This window comes from Parambassis ranga, chromosome 9 (assembly GCF_900634625.1).
Source record: "Parambassis ranga chromosome 9, fParRan2.1, whole genome shotgun sequence".
NCBI classification, from domain to species: domain Eukaryota; kingdom Metazoa; phylum Chordata; class Actinopteri; family Ambassidae; genus Parambassis; species Parambassis ranga.
The window spans coordinates 11,401,888-11,422,423 of record NC_041030.1 but is presented as its reverse complement, the minus strand read 5'-3'; the positions used below and the strand labels follow the sequence as shown (position 1 = coordinate 11,422,423).

At 42.1% G+C, this 20,536-nt stretch overlaps 1 protein-coding gene across 5 annotated transcripts in view; it reads left to right on the top strand.

Annotated features, from left to right (window-relative positions):
- The first annotated feature begins 6,260 nt into the window (after positions 1-6,260).
- The window catches only part of rhobtb4 (Rho related BTB domain containing 4), a 35,302-nt gene continuing 21,026 nt past the window's right edge, over positions 6,261-20,536 (top strand). The window contains exons 1-3 of one of the 5 annotated variants that reach the window (XM_028413754.1): positions 6,261-6,424; positions 7,060-7,199; positions 10,327-10,412. In XM_028413754.1, the coding sequence (XP_028269555.1) occupies positions 10,402-10,412 (11 nt within the window). In that variant the 5' untranslated portion in view covers positions 6,261-6,424; positions 7,060-7,199; positions 10,327-10,401. Of the gene's footprint in view, positions 6,425-6,876; positions 6,989-7,059; positions 7,200-10,326; positions 10,413-20,122; positions 20,152-20,536 lie in introns of those variants that run through there. The other 4 variants (XM_028413753.1, XM_028413755.1, XM_028413752.1 and 1 more) reach the window with 4 other exon arrangements.

The window sequence follows — 20,536 nt, the reverse complement described above, 5'->3', positions numbered from 1 at the left end:
TGTGCAGATGGGTGTAACCAGTTAAGTGGAAGAGAAGATGTAGAAGAAGTAGAAGTGGAATGTTGTGTTACCTGAAGAGACTGCAACTCACCCAGTTTGCAAACAATCACAAAAATGTGTAATACAGGTGTAGCAGGGCAGAACAGTTGTATTGCTATGAATGAGATCATAGCTAAGCCAATTCACCCACGTCTATAGCTACTGCTTCTGCACCCAACCACACCTACACATGCCATGCCAGGAAGAATCCACCCTTCCAGTGTCTGACTCACAAATCTCTTGATTTGACTCTGGAATTTAAATGAAGTTGAGACTCTGTGTATGAGTGTAACAATATGGTTAGACATATGAGTGTAAGTGAAAAGTAAGCATCATATATTTAAGACTGTAAATACTTTTGATTGTTTCCTATTATACCCAATAAGCACTCTAAATGTAACAAGTGTGTTTGATTAATATAGTGTCTAACCAGACATATCCACTTTTAAATTAGGAGAGTTGTTTTGCAATCCTTAAAAATACCAGTATGTAATTGAGGAAGATAGCTGCATCAATATCTTTGTTTTTTTCCCTTCATCTGATCAAGCTCCCTAGACGAGAGCTGTGGAAAGAACAGTGCTCTGTTCCCCTCTGAGGTGAGGTGCAGGCAAGCTTGAGCAGGGCATCTTTGAATCATGCTTAACACCAGCATTATAGGTTTTGTCTGATGTATTTTGTCCATTGAAAAAAATGGGAAGTGAACACAGGGTTAATGAAGACACAGACACACAAGTATGGCCTGTGTATTCCCAGTAACGTCATTTGAGGGCATGGATAAGCAACAGGACTTAAATGCATTACATTAGAGCAAAATAAACATGATGAAACGCCACCATCTGCACTGGGATGGCATGGTTGCCTAGCACCGGGCATTGTTTGGTTTGTCTGACGTTGGTGTGCTGATGCTGGAGTGTGTGTTTATGTCAATGTGTGTCTGTGTCCATATGTGCAGATGGCAGCACTCAAATGAAGATACATTCATCTTTATTTTTCCAAACCGCGTCTGTCAGTGTGTTTAAGCACAATTTAAAGAATAAGTGATTTAGGTTTTTTCATCTAAAAAATACAATAAAATACATTTTAATTTTGATTAATTCACTCTAATCTTCCAATTCCTGAACACTGTTTTCACATAAACACCCTCCTCTCTACCTCTGTTGAGACAATGAGAGTTATTGAGTCTCAAAAATAGTCACAGCAATAACAACAGCAATATCCTGACAGCCCTTATCATTGTGCTCTGTCAGTGGGACTGCTAATAGGGTTAATATGAAAGAGATGAATGAGTTTCTTCAGGGCACAATCCTGAATTCAAATCACATCAACATCTCCATCAAACATCTAGTTACACTAATTCAATGTACAAACTAGGTTTATGTATGTGTTTGTGTTTACTACAGTTCCCAGTGTCATTTGATATATTTTATAATACTTGGTGCAGAGGTAGGTTAGGTCTAGAAAAATATTGGTCTCCAGAAGAAGTCAGGTTTAGTCAAAGTGATTCCCTCTGTGATGGAAACATGACCCTGTCTGTGTGTGTAAGTGTGTTACACCCTCTCTGCGTTCACCCCTCCGCACACAGGGCAGCTTTGAAGGAAACAAAGCTGATCATTCAAATCAAATCAGTCCCAGTGAGCTACAGAGAAAGGTTTCTGCATATACATTGGTTGATTTTTTAATTTATTTTACTCCAGCACAAACATCTAACAGGGAACTTTTTCCAGAGGGTCTTTATTTTGTGCCCCACAAATAAGGCAAGTCTGTTTTGCTTGGAAAGTAATGTGCGTACTTGTTATTAGTGTTTGAATGACCCATCTGTGTCATCATGGTTACGGTAACTTGATTTCCAGCAATGCTCTGCTATATAATCACACATGGCAGCATCCCAGGGTGAGCATGGTGCAATCCCTTTCTGACTTTGTTTATTTGATTAAATAACATTATTTTGCATGTGGACTATAATCTCTAGCAAAGTATAAGAAAAGGAAATTATACAATAAAAAGGATTTAGCAACTTACCTTTTTTTATTGAATCCAATATAGCAGTGACCTACTGACCCTCTTTACCCAACATTCCCCAGCTGTTCTGTCACTCAGTGTAAATGTGTCCCCACGTACACCCGTCCCCAGGCTTGTAATCTTATACAGATGATGCACCATAAAAAATAATGTGACAGCGGTTTAAAGTTTAACTGACTAGTTCTGACTCAATAAGTCTCAGTTCAGTTTTTTTCTTTCTAAACTCACTGAAGAGGAACTTATGCCCTTCAGTGATAGAAATGACTCCCCGTGTGAGTGCCATAGTATCACATATCAGTGCACACATTGTGTATAGGAAAGCAAAGCTGAGAGGGAGATTTTAAACTGCTGTTCTCAGCTTATTCGTATTATTATACCAATTTGTTGGTTACCAGTTATAATGTTCTCTTGTAAGCATTTAGACCTTATAGGAGTGGAAAAATGGCCCAGGTTTAAAACAAATCCACTCCTTTAACTTAACACCTGTCCCCATTCACTGATGTAGTAAATGACAGGTAATTAAACACACAGTGGTAAATGGAGCAAAAGTACAAACACTGCAATCTGCTCATTTATCCTGAGAAACCTCTCGGTCCAGAGTGAAAAATGCAGTGACCCATACACCCCTCTATTAAGGACAGTCACTCCCCCACCGCATGCCTGCGTGGATGGCTGAAAGGAAAGCCGAAAGTAATTTGGCAATGAGACAAAGTCCGAGGAGAAGAGATACGTGACGGTTTTCATGTACACAGAAATCTTTAAGAAGCTTCTGCTTGGCCATTGACTCACCAGTGAAGAAACCACAGGCACACACACAGACATTATCCAAAGGAAAGTTGAAGGCTCAGACCTTTCCTAAATATACTTTGCCTCAAAATTATATTCTTGTAAATTTTAATTAGAACAAGACTTTAAAAACTCATAAATACAAAGCCCTCTGGATGGAATCACAAACCACCAGCTCCCTGTTGAGCGTCATAAGTCACGTAAACAAGAGAAAGAAACTGAAAGGAAGGCAGAATGAGAGAGGGAGAGGGAGAAAGACGGGAAGAGATGGAGAGAGATGGAGAGAGAAACAGATCAGAGTTTGTCTGGTAAAAGCAGCCAATGGATGTCAGGGCAGAGGTAGCTGTGCTCGTCCCTGTTTCCATGGCGACCCGAATGTGCTGTCAGTGCAGTGACGCCACTGAGGAGCATTGCGCTGCAGCCGTGCTGACATGAGCCACACGTGCCAATGCCCAGCTGACAGCACTGAGCATACGCCCATGTCTATTCATAGCACCTAAGTGATGCGCTCGAGGGACGCAGGCAGCCCGCAGTAAGGGCCAAGGAGGCCAGGTGCCCAAAACTGGATGAATACTGGCCCAGGACTGAATGGCACCCCTGATGGAGGTGGATGAATGAATGCATGGAGAGAGAGGGAGATTATGTGGTAGTGGGGGTTATGTCTTTGTCTCTCTGATCTGAGGCCACACTCAAAAAGTGACACCTGCTCTCACAGTCATCATAACGGATTACACAAATCTCTGCTTTTTGAAGTCTCTAAATATATGGACATAAATAAAATGTCACACAACCTGATGGGGTCATTGGAGGTCAAGATGCATTTGGCTGATCATGCACCACATGATCAGACAAAAAGGCCAAAAAAGTGTATTCTCCATTAATCAACACACAGTACAGAAAACATATGATCATAGGAAGTCTTGCACCAGTCAAGCAAGCATGCATTTTCATTACTACAAACCTTTCTGTGCATAGCTGCATGTGATGCCACCAATGTGCTGTCCAGACTGTGGTACAGTTGGCAAGAGGTGCTGCAAACACCAAGTCAGTGCGTCTTTTGTCTGCAATTGTTCAAGCTCAATTGGTACTTCTCTAACCCTGCTTTGTCTGGGAGATCAGGCAGAAGAAAGGCAGAGGCTCTGAGGCAGAGACAGGCCCATTGTGGTCAGTCAGCACTCAAAGTTAGATGTCATTGTGGTCATTGGATGGCTAGTGTGAAAGGCTATTGTGGCTCCTGACATGCCCCGGTGAAGGTAAAAGAGCTGCTGAGTGAAATTGATCTGAGTGGGACAAAGATCATCTTTTTCTTTGTGTCAGTTATGTATTGTTTGTTTATGAACAGTTGTGTACATGTGCATGCTGGGCATGCAACACTATGGTTAACTGTGTTTGTTTGTGGAGATTTAGCTGATGCAGGCCTCTCACACCCCTGGGATCAGCAGTTTGCTCCCTCAGGAAAGAGATTGACCGAGTGAGGGGCGAACCATGTGGATCCCCTATTATGCCCCTATTGTGCCCATGTGGCTGCATCAATAGTGCAATGGCTGGGACCAATGGCAATGGAAAACTGCTGTACAAGACACTTTGAGATAAAGGTTCAGTGCACCTGTGTATTTCATGAAGAAGAGAGTGAACACTGATTATAAACATGCCATGTGACCTCCAGTCTGTGCAGTATGTCAGCAGAATTTAGGAAACACTGTATGTAGCACTGGAGTTAGTTATTTTTAATGGTAACTTATCTTGGCACAGCATCAGGAAGTGGTGTGTGTGCTTCTGTGTGTGATGATACTCCTGCCTGGACACAGCCTAATGATGGTTGCTAAGGACTTGCGTGCATGCAAAGGTATACAAGCAAGTCCGGGCAGGTCGCTCTGTTCCATTCACAGGACAATCACTGATCCAGATGCCTGGCAGAGCAGGAGTTTTAGGAATCTGTGAGAGACAAGGGGCCTCTCATAGATTCCCGAGAGGCACCATGTTTACATGCACAAAATATTTCTTCCCGACAAAGACATAGCTATTTTTAAAAGAGGTTTCTTTTATAATGAAAATTAATTTCCTACTCATCTTTCCAGTTACATGCAGTTGTGCATACACATGGTAATGTACTGGAAAGGTGATATTGTGACATCTGCATAACCAAAAGATGATGATATCTAAATGATTCATAATCTTCTAAGTAGCTACTTTGAATGAGAAATGTGTAACAATATGATCAGCTGTTGTCAGCTTCATGTCAGACAGCCTTTAGTGTCAGTAGAAGATTTTGGGTTCAGAGAGAGGGTACATCTCTATATAGCTCCATTACTCTTGTTATAACAATGGTACGTTTTTAAAATCTCTACTTTAACTGACAAGACTGAGCACAACCTGCTCAGCCCTGATGACTGAGTATGCATGATTAAAAGTTTCAACTTGTGCCTCCTAATACAACATGCTATAAGTTGCTCCCTATAGCCATTGTTAGGCTAGAGCAGCCACCTCTTATGTTTGACTATAGACTTAAAAATCCAACTCCAGGGTGTATGTATGACCTTTTGCCTAATTGCACATTGTGAATTGTGTAATGTTATACGACCTTGCTCCAACACACTGGTTCACAAGTCAGTTGCATGATAATCTGAACAAGCAGTGTGTGTTGTCCTGACTTCAAGTCTTTTGACATTTAGTGATAAGATTTAGGTGAATTTGATAAATGAAGTTGCACTTTATGTGTCTGCCCAGACTTACAAGCAAGAAGACCTTGAAAGAGTTTAATAAATGTGATAATAAAAATGACCTTTGACCTGCAAGATATAAAAAAATAATAAATTCAAGAATTAGGGGCAAAAATGTGAGTCTAAGACAGTGAATGTTTGTCTCATATAAAAGACACAACATCAAGGTGTTCTTGATATGCACAAATGAGCTGTTGCTGGAAAACTGTAGGTAAGAGTGCCTTTAAATAGTTCAATCAATCTAATAGTCTATTTTATCAGTTATCAGTCATTCTGTAAGCCTTTCTCCTGAATTTGAACTAATCAGCTATTGCATGTGCAGCAAAGGCAGCAGCAGTGCTGTACTTAGGATTCTGAGCTGTTCAAAATTTTTGTTTATGGTACATTAATCAAACAAATAACAATAGTTCCAGCAGTGACCCATTCATGGAGTATACTCATTTGAGAAGTGAACTATCCTGTAAAATGTTGCAGGAGGCAGCTTTCCAAAAATATACAAGTAGGCTATCTGTAAAAATGCAATCTTCTCATTTTCATCAGAAATAACTGGTGGTAAACATCAGAGACACCGTGGATATTTTACTGTAGCTCCTGACAGTGCGCGAGCCTGGCACAGGCTCTGCTTTATGAATGGATGGGTGTGGCACTGCTGACTAGAAATGAGGCTGTCGTCACGGGGCTCGTTGATAGGCGCTGGCGTGCTGTCCGCGAGGGATGGTCTGGAGTGAAACATAACTGGGCTCTGCCACCGCTCGGGAGAGACAACGAGGGAAAGGGGAGGAGAGGAGAGACAGAGAGACTGAGACAGCGGTGTCAGCCCACTCTCCCCACGAGGACTTAAACTTCTGCAGAGAAATTTGGTGAGACAGCTGCATGGGATATAAACAAGGGTGCGGTAGAAAGAAAAGGCAAATAGACTTTTATATACGTGTTTGAAATGAGAAATAAATGAGATGATGAGGATGAAATGAGGTTATAGAAAATCCACGCGTGGTGCATCTACGATTTTAAAGTCTGTATTGTTTTTCATTGAAAGAAAACTCGTCCAGCCACGATGAGCAGTGCTGCTGCGTAAAAACTGACAGACAAAAGAAAGTCTAGGCAAGGTTCCCCTCCTCCATGTGTTCCCTCCTCGTAGGTGTGACAGATACAACAAAGGGACGTGAAAAAAACTCGCATCAGGACCACAGGCAGACAGATCCCAGCGCACAGTGAACGTGGGGTCTGCAAACAAGAGCATGTCTGCAGGTTTTGCAATATGCAGCAGTCTTCATGTAATTACATTCCTCCTGGCGTCTCTCGGCTGCAACAGTCGGGAGTATTTTTCTTCTGTCAGCTCTGGCAGATCTTCACAAAACACGAAACCAAGCCGATAATTTGAGGACTTTCAAGTCCGGGCTGAAACGGAGCAAGTGTTGAAACACGTGAGTTGTTATTAGGCGCTGTCATCCAGAGGAATGCTCTAAAGTGATCGCGTTTGTTTGTGCCTCTACAGTTTGATGGGGAGAAGCGAGAGTCGAATGCTGGCCAGACTGAAGTGAATGGAAAAGAGCAGCGCAGAGGTGTGATCCGTGAAAGTGGACGTCGAGGGTGAGAAAGAGACCCGAGCTGACTACAGAGGTGAATGTCTCAAAGGTAGGAGGGATTGTTACATTTACACTGCGCTTTAACTTGGAGATAAAGTCTGTAAACCTGGCACAGTGCAGACCACATGTGGACAGACAGTTGCATAACGGTTCAGTTATGTGGACTGTATCGATTGAACTTGAGCACTCTATAACTTGTGCTGAAGGATTGACGAGTTTTTGGGAGATAAAGGCATATTAGAGTAGTCTGTAAGTGCACCACATCAATATTGGTGTTTTTAAAACTTTCTTTTTTAATGATCTTTTTTTAAACAAAAGTTTCAAGAACAAGATCTGCACAGAGAAAAGTCATGTGGCTTCTTTGCTAAAGGGGCAGCATGAGTCTGCATTTCTTTGGTTCTTTTATATCAAGTGGAGGTGTCAACAAACTTTAGTGAAAATGGACCTTTTAGCTGGATCTAAGTTATATCTGTGTAACTCTTGTCCTGTTTTTATCTTTATCCTGTAGCATAGATTCATATAAGATGCAACAGTTTAATGAACAAATGAGTCTGTGTAAAGTCACTCAAAGTCAGACATTTTTATAATATACCAATGGTGTATATGCAGCCAACAATCATAACATCTTTCAAGTTTTATTATTATTGTATGAGATATGCTGGAAACATGATCTTTCCGCTGCATTGTGCATTTTGCAAAATTTGAGACTGCAGAATCAGAAATGTCCACCACCTGCAGCCCTCTTGAGTGGGCTTATAGGCATAGCTGGGGAATGGAGTCACTCGCAGTCAAACAGTGGCCACTGCAGTTACTGGCCCAGGCCAGATGGAAACTCAGTATCACCACACCAACGACCAACCACACCAAGAATGCCCACATGAGTCTAATATTTCCTGATTGCTTTTATCATTCCCTCTCCATGTGCAGATGGTGGGTGTGGGGATGGTCTGACATCAGTTCCTCCGCTCCTGCTCCTCTGTGTTTTTCTATCAGCTATGGAATTTGAACCTTTTTTCCTTTGGGGTGAGGTCTGTCCCTCTTTCTGCCCCTGCTTAGAGGAGTGGGTTGTCTTCTGAGGAGTCTGGAAGTCTGTGTGTGTGTGTGTGTGTGTGTGTGTGTGTGTGTGGGTAACTGGGGCTTTCCAGTACGGTTGCACACTAAACATTCCTGGCTGCCGAACGGCTGAATAGTGGGCCAAGTCCACGCAGCTGGGAGTCATATAAGAAGCAGCGCCTTTGTGTGAGCTGAGCGATGTCCCACACACATGCACACACAGCCTGACACACACAAATATATACAGAGCCACTGTCTGCTTTCTGACTAGAAGAGATGTGGGTAATCTTCTATTGGATCATTTGTAAATCACCTCTGCATGTAATTACACAAATATTTTAAGTAGTAATTACTGAAGTATGAGAGTGATCCTTGAAGAGATACACACACACGGCAACAAAAATGCACACACTCTTTAGACTTACAGCCACCACACAACAGCGTCTTACCAGCACCGCATGATGCTTGCCCTCTTCAGTAAGATTTTAAAAAGTGGCAGGGAAGAAGAAGAAGAAGAAGTGATTGTGCTGGTGGTGGCAACTGTACAGTTTGCTTTGTACTGGCTGCTGCTTTGGTTGTTTTTTTAAACAGGGTGTCAGTGTGCAAAGACTGTGTATGCAAGAGCAGAAAGCAGAGTGAGACAGCTTGGAGAAAGAGCATAGGCCCTGTGTGCTGAGAGAAGAGAAGAAAAGAGAAGAGAAGAGAAACAGATTTTCTGAGAAACCGAGCCGTAGAGAGTGGAAGGAAGGGAGGAGAAAAGGGTGCTGAACTTGAGGAAGAGGGACGCGAAAGGGGTTTTGGCTGAAGGGTAAATCAGAGCAGAGCTGACTGAGGGGATGAAAAAGAGATTTGGAGAGAGAGAGTGCCAGATTGCATTTGATTTAAAATAAATAAACCAGAGGGAAAACATAGCCTGAACCATCTCTTACCTCAATATCGTCTCTTGTAAGTAACATAAAAAGTAGAAAAGGAGGATTTGAATAGAGGAAATGAAAATAGAAGTTATAAAATCTGTCCAGGGGTCTCTGACTAACTCTGATGTGATGATCTGATGTCTCAACCTCGGAAGGCCTCTGCTGCTTATCTGAAAAACAGAGAGCGGCAGAGATATCCCACTAAACTGTCAGATTTCAACAGATTTAGCTTGTCCCATGATGTCACATACAGGAAGTAAAACACACCTTCACAAGGCCACAGAGTCGTGTGTAAGGGAATGGGCTGTTTATGTGGTGAGAGACTTGGATAAGAAGGTGTTTTATCATCAGTCAGGACAGGACAGGACAGGGCAGGGCCAGACCAAGCATGCGGAGAGGAGATAAGAGAGCCAGTTCATTTTAGAGAGGGTGTCTTTGTCCAGTCGTTGGCTGCTCAGATAGCTCCAGGTTGGACTCAGGCCCGGGTCTGACAGGGGGTTGCGTCCAGAGATCCAGGATTTCTACGCTGATAGGGAGTCTTTACTATACAACATTACTGTTGACAGAATATGATGAAGGAGTTCTGTCCCAAACGCTTTCATTCAGCAACTATAGTTTTTTTTCTGACTTGGTCAGCGTTTTTTGGGTAATTAATTAACAGATTCACAAAAAAGCATCAGTGTACGTCCCCCAGGTTCAGTGTCACTTATTTATTTACTGTGCACCTGTAGGAAACTCTGTCCGCCTGCTATTCACAGTCTCTGCATCGCATAGCTTCAAAATGACAAATATGTAGAGGTCAGTAGAGGGTCAGGGTCAGCTTAAATTACAGCTCTAGAAGAACTAAAAAATGGCTCATGCACTGGGTGCAAAGGCCTTTGACTGTCAGTGAAGTTTTAAACTCTGGAAAGTCTGCCAATGTGCTCTTAATCATTAATAGTGTGTAAAGAAGACTGCTGCTTTTCTGCTTCTAAACCCCCGTCAGACATGCACAGCGCTTCCATCTGAATATTTCCTTTGTGTGTCAGTGTGGCGCTTGGCTGTAGCTTCCCTCTATTTATGTTCATGTTTGTGTTTGTGTGATTCGATGTATCATGGCAGTGCGGATATATCACTGTAACAAACACATCTCACCATGCATCTGCGTGTGATTATACATGTATATTTTTGTATGTGTGCAATTTGATCCCTGGGTGTCTCTTTCTTTAGCATCCGCTCCTCGTATTTGTGGCAGACAGCCGATCCCCTTGGGTGAATTGGCTCCAAAGTCAAGTGACTGAAGAAATGCCAACTAGGTATTCAAGTGTGTGTGTGTGTTCTGAAATCACATATTGCATGTTGCACCACAGAAGCTTGTCTGAGGGTTTTGTAATACATGTGTGTGTTAACTGTGGGGTAAAAACGCTTTTGAATGGGTGTGGTTTTTTTTCTTTACATCCCTCTGCAGGACTACAGAGGCTGACCTCCCCATTAAGCACATTTTCCATGTGTGTGCATGGACCCATATGTCTGGCTTCTGTGTTGTTCTCCCAGCAGCTTTGTCTTTTTGACCGTCTGTCTGCTTATCTTCCTGTTTACTGTCACATTTCGTCTGTCTACCTGCCTCCCTTTAACGCACAGTATTGTTGCTTTCATTAAGAAACCCCAATTAGCACTTAGAGCAGCACATCACTGGCTGCGGTTAGGTGAGATAAATTGAGAGGAAGAAAGGAGAGTTTGTTCAAAATTTGCTTTTGTCACACACTGTAAAAAGAAAAACAATCTGGGAGGTGCCACTGCATGCTTCAAGTCACGTAGGCAGTTGCTCTCCTGTCATTTTAACACTGTCTAAATGCTGTTAATAAGACATAAACGTGTCGAGGACACTGATTAGATGATTTACAGTGTTCCCTGCTGTGTGTTACTCCACACACTAACAGCATCACAGGGATAGATAAAAAAACACCCAAACTTATTAACAGACACACAGACTGTGACTCACACAAGAAACCCTGTTCCTGCATCTGCAAACATGTGTACATAAACACATTGACACATCGACACACTCTGTCTACCTACACATGTCTGCTCTATTAAGCTTGAGGCTTTAAAGTTATATTCACAGAGAGAAACACCCTAGGGTGCCGTTCCTGATAATCAGGGTCAGACCAGTTTTAGTCTTGGCCAAGCCACTCATGAAACCACAGGATTTAATCTGCAACTGTATTCGTGTGGTTGTAAATATGCACGGTTTAAGGTGTTTCCCTTTGGCATCTGTATTTTTTTACTTGCACTTCTAATCAGGACTGCCCAGTTTGATGCAGGATGCTGATGCAACCTGACTGACACTCTTTCTCACACACACGCACACACACACACAGAATGGATGAATCAGATATGATAACTGATGGTAGCAAGTTTGTGGATAAGCACTCCTCTGTCATTATCCCAGTCAGTGTTTGTCTGACTCCAGTCTCTCTCTGCGGTTCGCTCCCACATGAAACCCTGAAACTGACTCACCACCACCACATTATGTGCTGTTACACATTTTTAGCCTGGATCTATTTTTAGAGTTGTTCAGGGACCTTTCCCTTAATTTAACTCAATTATTTTTGTTTTAAAAAGGGTAGTAAAACAGTGATTGGGTTGGGTTGTTAGTTTTTATTGAGCTTTTGTTTAAACCACAAGCTGACAGAAGTGTTGGAATGAAGTTCAGGAAATATCTCTCATGTTTCATCTTAATATGCCCCTCCTGTGTTACACAGCTGTAGCACACATATTCCTACTTTGTGGTATCGACATCCTGGACCTCTAAAAATTGGTCCACAGCAGCAGTGACATCATCACCACTCCCAAAATGGGTGACCACAAAGCTCCTTTTTCATCTCAGGGAGGAGGAAGTAGTCTGAGTGTTTCAAATCTGGTCAATAAAGCAGATGCTGAATAATTTCATACTCATTATTAATTAGAGCTAATTGCCCTGAAATAACAAAGTTACAAAGCACTTTGTAACTCACCTGTGCTCAGCAAAGGAGAGCATGGAAGCGAATGAAACAATCTCTCTCTTTGTTTCTCTGTCTGGGCCTCCCACTGGAATACAACACTCATATTTCAGTATAAATATTTAATCAATATCAGCATTATCATTCCTATTTTATATCATGCGCTACTTAATACCTATGCATTCCTCAACAGAGGTCATGTTATGTAGAAATATTGACTTTCTGAGTGAGCTTAAGCTCCATTATGGCTGTTCTGGCTTTCTATTCAATTGCCTTTTACTTCCTGCTCCAACACATTGATCTATTATAAAGTGAGGCATATAAAGTAAATGACCAAAAAAACATATAGACAGTACTTTTATACTTTATACTTTGATATTTGTTGGACAAATTACTAGTGTCTCAGCATGTTTCATGTAGACATTTATCTGCTCTGTCTGACCTCTGTTCACAAGTGGTCAGGATTAGCTGGGATCAACAGCGATGCACCATCCAAAACAGCTCACACCCTCTTGCCCCTTGCTCTATAATACAAATGATTAAAACCGGTGTGGCCATGTTGCAGCTTGTGAATGACATGTGGTCACAGTGTGTGGTGATTATACTGTACGCCTGTTGGATCACCAGGCTGCGGCACAGCAGTGCGGAAATAACTGAACAGCCGTATAGATTTTTCCATCATACTATTTTCGGATATGCACTGAGCATAGTGTATCATCAGTGTGTGTGTGCATTGTGTTGTTTAATGTAATTGTAGATACAGACTGACCTCCATTCTGGCATATTTAAACAGAGTGTAGGGAGTTGGATGTCACTGCTGTTAGGTGAAAATCATATCTGGTAATTTTGATGGTTTCAGGCCAGCTGAAGGATTACATGGCTCCTCCACTGCCTGAGAAAATGCTTTGACCACTCAGGATTATAAAACCCACTCAAAGCCCCATTGGATCAAATTAAAACTGTACTGTTATTGAAATAAATGTCTGTGAAAGGTAAGGTTTTCACCTCACAACAGGTTGGTTTGTTTTTTATTTGTTGTTGTGCAAGTGGAATACAATATGAGGAACTCAACAGAGCAGCACAAATGGATAAACAACACACCGGCTATTTGAAGTAAACACAACAAAGGACCTTCCTGTTATGCCTTGGCTTGCTGTAATGTGGTTTATTTGTCTGTCTGTGTTGGAGCCTCTGTGATTTTTGCTTTTTACACTGCTGTATCCCCCCTCCCCCCCCCCACACACACCATTTTCTCCTCTCTATTTCTGTATCTGTGAGCAACAGTAAGTTTCAAATAGAGGCAGATGGATATTGAGATGAGCCCAGAGTGGAAAACAGAAGAATCGAGTTACATTCCAAAATACATACCAAGATAAGATATCACATACTAGATTGAATTCAATATGACGACTGCATGCTGTATAGTTTTTAATCTATGAAAGTCTATCCAGGACAGATGTAGCAATGATGGACAGAACAGGAAACTAAATGTCACAGTCAAAAAATCTTTAGTATAATTGACCTGATTTAACTGATGGGAGCATGTAGTCTGTGACTCGCAGGTCACAAACCACATAGAAGAGGTGCCTCTGATACAGTACTTTACAGAGTACTTTACACGGGTTGAAGAACTGACTGTGTGCAGCGTGATCTCGGCAGGACTGCAGCTCTGCTTTTCTGTGCCAGACTGAAGTCCAGAGGTGTTTGTCTTGGCTTCGCCCTTTGTTTGATCAGGCTGTTTTGAGAATACTGACTGACCTGTGCTGAGGCCACATACATCTCTTTCCTCATAACTTTAGCATTTCCTTTGCCTTTGGCCTTCCTCCACATTACTATCACACTAGTCAGATTGTACATTTATAAAAAATTCCCTAAACCTAGAGCAACATGAATCTCTCCTCGAACGTTCTTTCTGTCTGTCATATGTTGAAGCTTCATAAGCCCTCGTTCACCTTTTCCTGTTTACTGTCTGATCTCAACTTTAGTACAAAGTTTAAGCTCACACATCCTCTCCAGAGTGTGAGAGTGGTTTCAGATCTGTCCCGGGTTCAGAGAGGTTACCCAGTATCAGCACAGGCAGCAATAAGTCGTTACTACTCAGTATTATTGGAAAGATGTTGCTATTGCTATTAAAGTGCAGATCAGTACAGCTCTGATATGTACTGTACAGTGCAAGAGGACTCTGCAGGATATTATAACACTTATGGCAAGCTTCATGGATGGGCGTACACAGAAGGAACATTTCCTATTTTATATAATCAGCATGCATTGTTTCTTGTGTTAATAGTAAATTGATGATCTTGTGACTGCCACAGATATCTGTTAGCACCAATAGCAACAATAAATGCTTTTTTGGATGTTTCACTACAGATCAGATTGATGGGACATGTCCTCTGTTAAATAGGCTAAAATACTGTAATTCTTATGACCCATTCACTTAACCTTTTATATATTAACAAGCTCAAGGAACAAAATATCCTGTCCTTTAAAACACTTTGCAGGTAGTTTATGATAATCTGCTCACTGATCCCTGCTGGTGGATTTACTGAAGGACATATTAAGAGAATACATCAGTCGGATTAAATCAGTCTCAAGTTAGGAATGAACCCGTGGTGTATGTGTTATAAATCTAATAAGAGGTGGCACAGAGAACATGTTCAGTGGATTACACAAGAATGTTTGACTCTCTTAACACTTTTGTCAGAGGGAATGTCACCTTTATGAGTGAATGGAAATTAACGGGACACTAATTGGTGTAAAACCAAACTCTTTACAATTCATAGCTCACTATGGCTAATGCCAAACCGCATGCAGTTAAGGGGAATTACATCAAGGCCACAACACCAACGTCTTTCACTCTATTTACAGTCTCAAGTTGTCGTCTTTAGCTCCTTCCATAGGTCCATGACCTTATAATTTAAGTCTTGCTGATGCTGTTTTCCTGGCTAACCCAACAGGTCCTTGTTTTCACTTCCTTCAATATCATCCCTCATCCTAAATGTCGCACCCCTCCTTGACATCATTTCGTTCTAGGCGTTTGACCTGTTCACCATTTCTGCAATGCCCTTAGACCCCCAGAGCCAATGGGCCTCTAACTGGCTTAAAGCACTATTTCATTTTGCACAACATATGTTCTTTCTGTGATCTACACACAGTCTTTCCATTGATACTTATGCGTGTTATAATGTGCATTCAATCAGGAAAACACCTGTCTGAATAAATGTGAATCTCTTCATGGAGTAAAGACATGTTTAGGTTTAAATACTGTTTATTTTCCAGCAAAGTGAACTATCACTTTAAGAGACTTTAGGACCAGCAGCTGAAGAGAGAGTCTTAATAAGATTAGCCCTGCCACTTGACAGCCACAGCTTAAGAGGCACCTCTACTGACCTGCGTATCTCTATCCAGCAGTGTGCTTGTGTGTGTGTGTTTGTGATCTTAAAATTGTATTCATTGACAATTTGGAGAACGAGTTTATTCATAGCAGCTGCACATATTCCTGTATGTTTGATTATTTTTTTTGTTGGTGTTCATGAACATAGCAAAACACGTCCGTACTGCAATCCCCTCCTGTCAGATCGAGCGCGTTTTATCCTCCAGAGCAGACATGCAGTTCGTCTTCGTCACAGAAGATTTGTGCCACTCAAGAATTTAGAGCATCCTCTCGACCCTTTAACATCTCACAAACCCTATCCACCTTGTCCTGTCCTAAAACACTTTACTGCTTAACAGGCAAGGGTCTTAAAACAACAAGAAAACATAAAGCCTATGGCATCATTGGAATTTCTCACTGAAGTGTTTCCTACTTAAGAGATGTTTCAACTGGGTGCATGATACCCACAGGGAAGCCTGTGTTATTTGGCATGGATACTAGCTGATGCAGGTTGGGATGGGCTGTGGTTGGGTGTGCTAGATGCCACAAAGCTCTAACTGGGTCGTTTTTGCTTCTAGTTAAGGGCAGTGAGGAGTGTGCGGGCGGCCCTGTGTTCCCATCCAGGCGAAACAGTGAAAGCCAGTCACCCCACTGTGATACATTTACACTGGCATTAATATTATACCCAGAGGTCTGTTTATTCTCAGGCGGACAGCAGGCAGTTAAATACATAGAGCTCCCCCTCTCTCCCCCCACTGTGCACCCTCAGCAGTGCTACCTTCCTCCATCCATCCATCCCTCAAGCCACTTTACATTCCAAACATATTTCACAAACAAGACCCATCATCACCAGAACAACAACCAGAACAAACTCACCCGTTACACATTAGTAATAAAGTCAGTATCTGCGGCCAGTGAGTCAGACTCAGACATGACAAGTAAATGTTTTATATTCTTATCTTGTGTTTGGGTGGCTGCAGAACTTGAACACTTTAATAGATCATGAACCGTCATTATGTCTCAATCCTTTTTCCTACATTATGACAGGAGATTATGCAGGGTGCACTCTATGTTTTTTAAAGTGTGAAACAATTCAAAGTCTTGTGATTTGACACAAGTCATCTATAAAAAGATAATTACAGAGTCACAAAACTTGTGAACTCCACCATTATAACCACAAAGCTTAGATTTCAAATGTGACGACTTGCTCACTTGTTTCCAATCAGCACATTGCTCCACTGCAGCCTTTTACTCCATTGTCTAGTCTTTCTTACCAATGGAGTTGCAAGTCTTCATTAGGATACTATAAGGGAACAACAGCTGGTCACACACTTTTTCAACTGACTTTGGATAAGGCAATCTAATGACACCCCCCCCCTCTCTCTCTCTGAACATGGTTCTTTCTGCACTTTCTCTCAGGTCTTATCTAGCTGAGAATGTTATTCACTTAAACCCACACCCCTACTAACATACAAAATGCACTGTATTTTATGCCAGGGCGCTGGTTCTGGCAACGCTCAGACACTTTTCCTTGTCAGTGTATCTGTGTGTGAGCGCTAGGTGGAATTGAAACAGAGACTGATATAGATGTATTTCGATGTCTGTGCATTTGTCACTGTTACACTGTTTTTTTGTATTCCTGCCATTGATCATTTAGTAATAACAGTTTCCCACAACCTCTCATTTCACTCGGCCTTCAGTCCTCCCTTTTTTTACCCTTGACCTTTGACCTCAATATTTTCTTTCCATGGGAACAAACAAGAATTTATATGATACATTTTTTCTGCCCCTTAGCAAAAAATATTTTATGCCAAGTTCATCCTGCCTGCCATGCACACAGTACAGTGATCACATACATCACATCTAGAGCTACATGTCATGCACTGTGTGTGTGTGTGTGTGTGCATGTGTTTTGTGCAGAGTGCGTCAGAGCAGAAGGTAGAATTTAATCTTTGATATTGTTATCAGTTCCATGGTGATGGAGGACTGTTTAGAAGACCCACTGCAGCTTTGACCTACTTGTGTCAGTGAATGGGCAGCAAGACTGTTCTTGTTGAGTGTGATGCATGTGTGTGTGTGTTGTGTTTGTTGGAGCTTGGGACGGTGTATGTTTAAGGCGATCTCTGTGTGGATGCGGGGAGTGTGAGAAGCTGGGTGTTTTGACAGCTTTAGAACAGTTCCAGTACAGCGCTGGGGCAGGGGGTGAGCCAGCCTGTTGGATATTGGGGTGAGACTAGGGTCAGTGGAGGAGTGGACAGAAGGAGATGAGCATATACTTCCAAAATGACTACACAACTACATCCTGCCATTTGTAAGATGTCAAAAAACAGCAAGGTTGGAAAAAATCTTTAATTGTGGCTTTGTGTAGAATTTCAAGTACTTTCACTGAATGCACTCTGTGTTCAGTAAGACGCTCCTTGCTGAAGTAGTCATGCCAAATAATGATCTCAGCTCATTCTCTCAACTTCATTCTCACTAGAATGTAAAAAAAAGCCATGGGAGTAGACTTCCCACACACTTAATAAAGGAGCGATAAAGCTCGGAAACAAAACGCGGCCTCTTTTCGTACTACTGTAGCTGAAAAGGCCAGACATCACCTCACACTGTGCTGCTTAAGAGTTCTCTCACAAGTACACTCCTCTAACAAAAAAGGGGCTGCCTCTCCACATTTCTAAACCCTCACTATGCCAGTGGTGTTGAACCCCTACTTTATCCAATAGCATTCCAGCCCATCTTTCATGCTGTTTCATTTTGGCCATGCCAGCCAGGTCAGGGGGCAGCATTTTCTCAGGGCTTCAGCACAACATTGGACCAGAACAGACCTGCAGGTTGCATGTTGTTCATGAATGTGTGTGAAAATAGATTATATTGTGTCTCTGGTAAGATGCAGACACTTAGATTTATGGTTACATACAGCATGATCATGCTTCTACAAACACGGCATACACGGCTAACCTGTCACAAAGATGTTGCTGTGGTGACCTTAAGTGAGAGCAATGGCCTGCGAGTGATGCCTCCTTTGTTCAAGAGAGATCAGTACCATATCCCACCAGCAGATGTCTGTCTTCAGTCTTGCACAGCCATTAGAGAAAGTTGGAAGACAGACCAGGGACCCCACAGGGCAAAACACCACCAAACATCCCAAATTATTATATGCAATGCAGCCTAATAGAGATTCCAGCAGGTGGATTTGAAAGAAGGTTCCTGTCTTTAAAACCTGTAAGGGAGGAGCTTTATAAAGTTACACATACCTGCCAGCAGAAGGTGGGATATTTGCCTCTTGGTGACATGGCAGCATTTTTCTTCTTCTTGCACAGCTTAACATTCCACAAATGACTTCCCAGACATTAAGATTTTGGAAAAATGTGAGGGTAAAAGGTTGTTATTCTTCCATGATTTACGGTTTCTGTGCTCCTGTGCTGGCTATCACAGCAATGACACAGTTGCTATGTAGTAGTTGCTATGCCTGAACACCCAGAATAACAGAGAGAGGAAAAACTCTCTCCGTAGCTCATGAGTAATAACAACATATTGCATAATTCATCTGGATTTTAGTTTTGATAAAGGACTTATTGTATAGTCTGGGTTATAAAGAACAGCAAAATCAGATGACTATTTATACATATCCACATTTGATAAGTGCTTCTAATTAGATTGTTTTTGACATCCTATTATCTTTAGTCCCTTAATAGAAATAAGCATGTGAGAGCGTCTGCAGCCAGGACAAAGGTATATGTAGGTGCTCCAGAAATAAAAGGCAGCATGTTTTGCGGGGTGCTGAGTTAACAGGCTGGAAAGAGAGCAGTTTCGGGGCGGGGATACTATCAGATTTACAGGATGTGATTGGCGCTTGTGTTTTAATCTCCGGTGAGACTTTAAAGTGTTCCAGGTTAAACTTCCATGCCTTCATATAAAGTTTTAAATTAGTAATGTTTTGACCGTTCGGACTGACTTAGTGGTAACACTTTGTGGAGGAAAGCTATTCAGTGGCTTCTGTTGATTTTAGAGCTCACAGAAATACTGAACATATAAGACGAAATATAAATGTCAGCGTCTGAATGTAGTGTTTAAGATAATGTACAAGCAACGTGCGTCATTATATAAGTTAAACTCATCAGTATTTTCTTCTATGTCATGTAATCGTCTCCGAGTTGTATCTAGGTCAGGCATCAGGTGGATCGATTAGAGGATAAAGCCTAAAAAAAAAGCGCCGCCCTTGTCTAATTGTCTATCTTCGTACAGCACTTGAACGCAGCATAGGAGGAGTTGGACAGTTTGGGTCGTGACGCGCAGCCGTGGAGGCGTGTCTGTGATGAAATCAGCTGGGGAAACAACAACAGAAAAGGGGGTGGCTCAGAGCAGAGAAATCTTCCGGCCAGTTATGTTTAGATTTCATTCTCAAAAGTGTCCGTTCACAAATCAAACCACATCACAGCAGGTCTGCAGCAGCGAGTCGGTTCTTGTAGACGCTGGATTAAGGAGACAGCAAGGGGGGAAGTGAGAGGAGGAGGAGGAGCATGTGACAGGGCAGAGGTCCTGTCTGCGGCAATAAGTGCTCTTTGTCAAACAACGGGGCTACCGCTATCACCTCTTCATTCTCCGCGCGTCTTTGTCCGGTTTGAGTGGCCGGCTGAACCACCAGCAGAGTGGCATGTGGGTCAATTCCGGAACCGTTGGAAGGTAGGGACTCCTCCTGCAGGAATACTGGGTCACATGCTCTGCTTGCGTTCCTTATTGTGCACAAAGCAATCCACACAGCGCTTAACATTATTTTCACCAAAGATTCTGACACAATGACCAGATGCATTCAGCATATTTGCGTTTGGTAGGCGAATGCACTTCATTGGGTTTTAATTTCCTCTTATGTCTGTATTATGTCTCTGTAACAGCCTCTTATATACACCACACGTTTTTGATGATTATTATGGCAACAATGGAAGATTATTGTCATTTTTGAATCTCACATGTGCTCCACAGACTTGGCCTGCATGGGCATTTTGATTCAGTGCTGTAGTGCAGCTGATGGGCTTGGCACATTACGCAAGACTTATCAGATGCATCATTT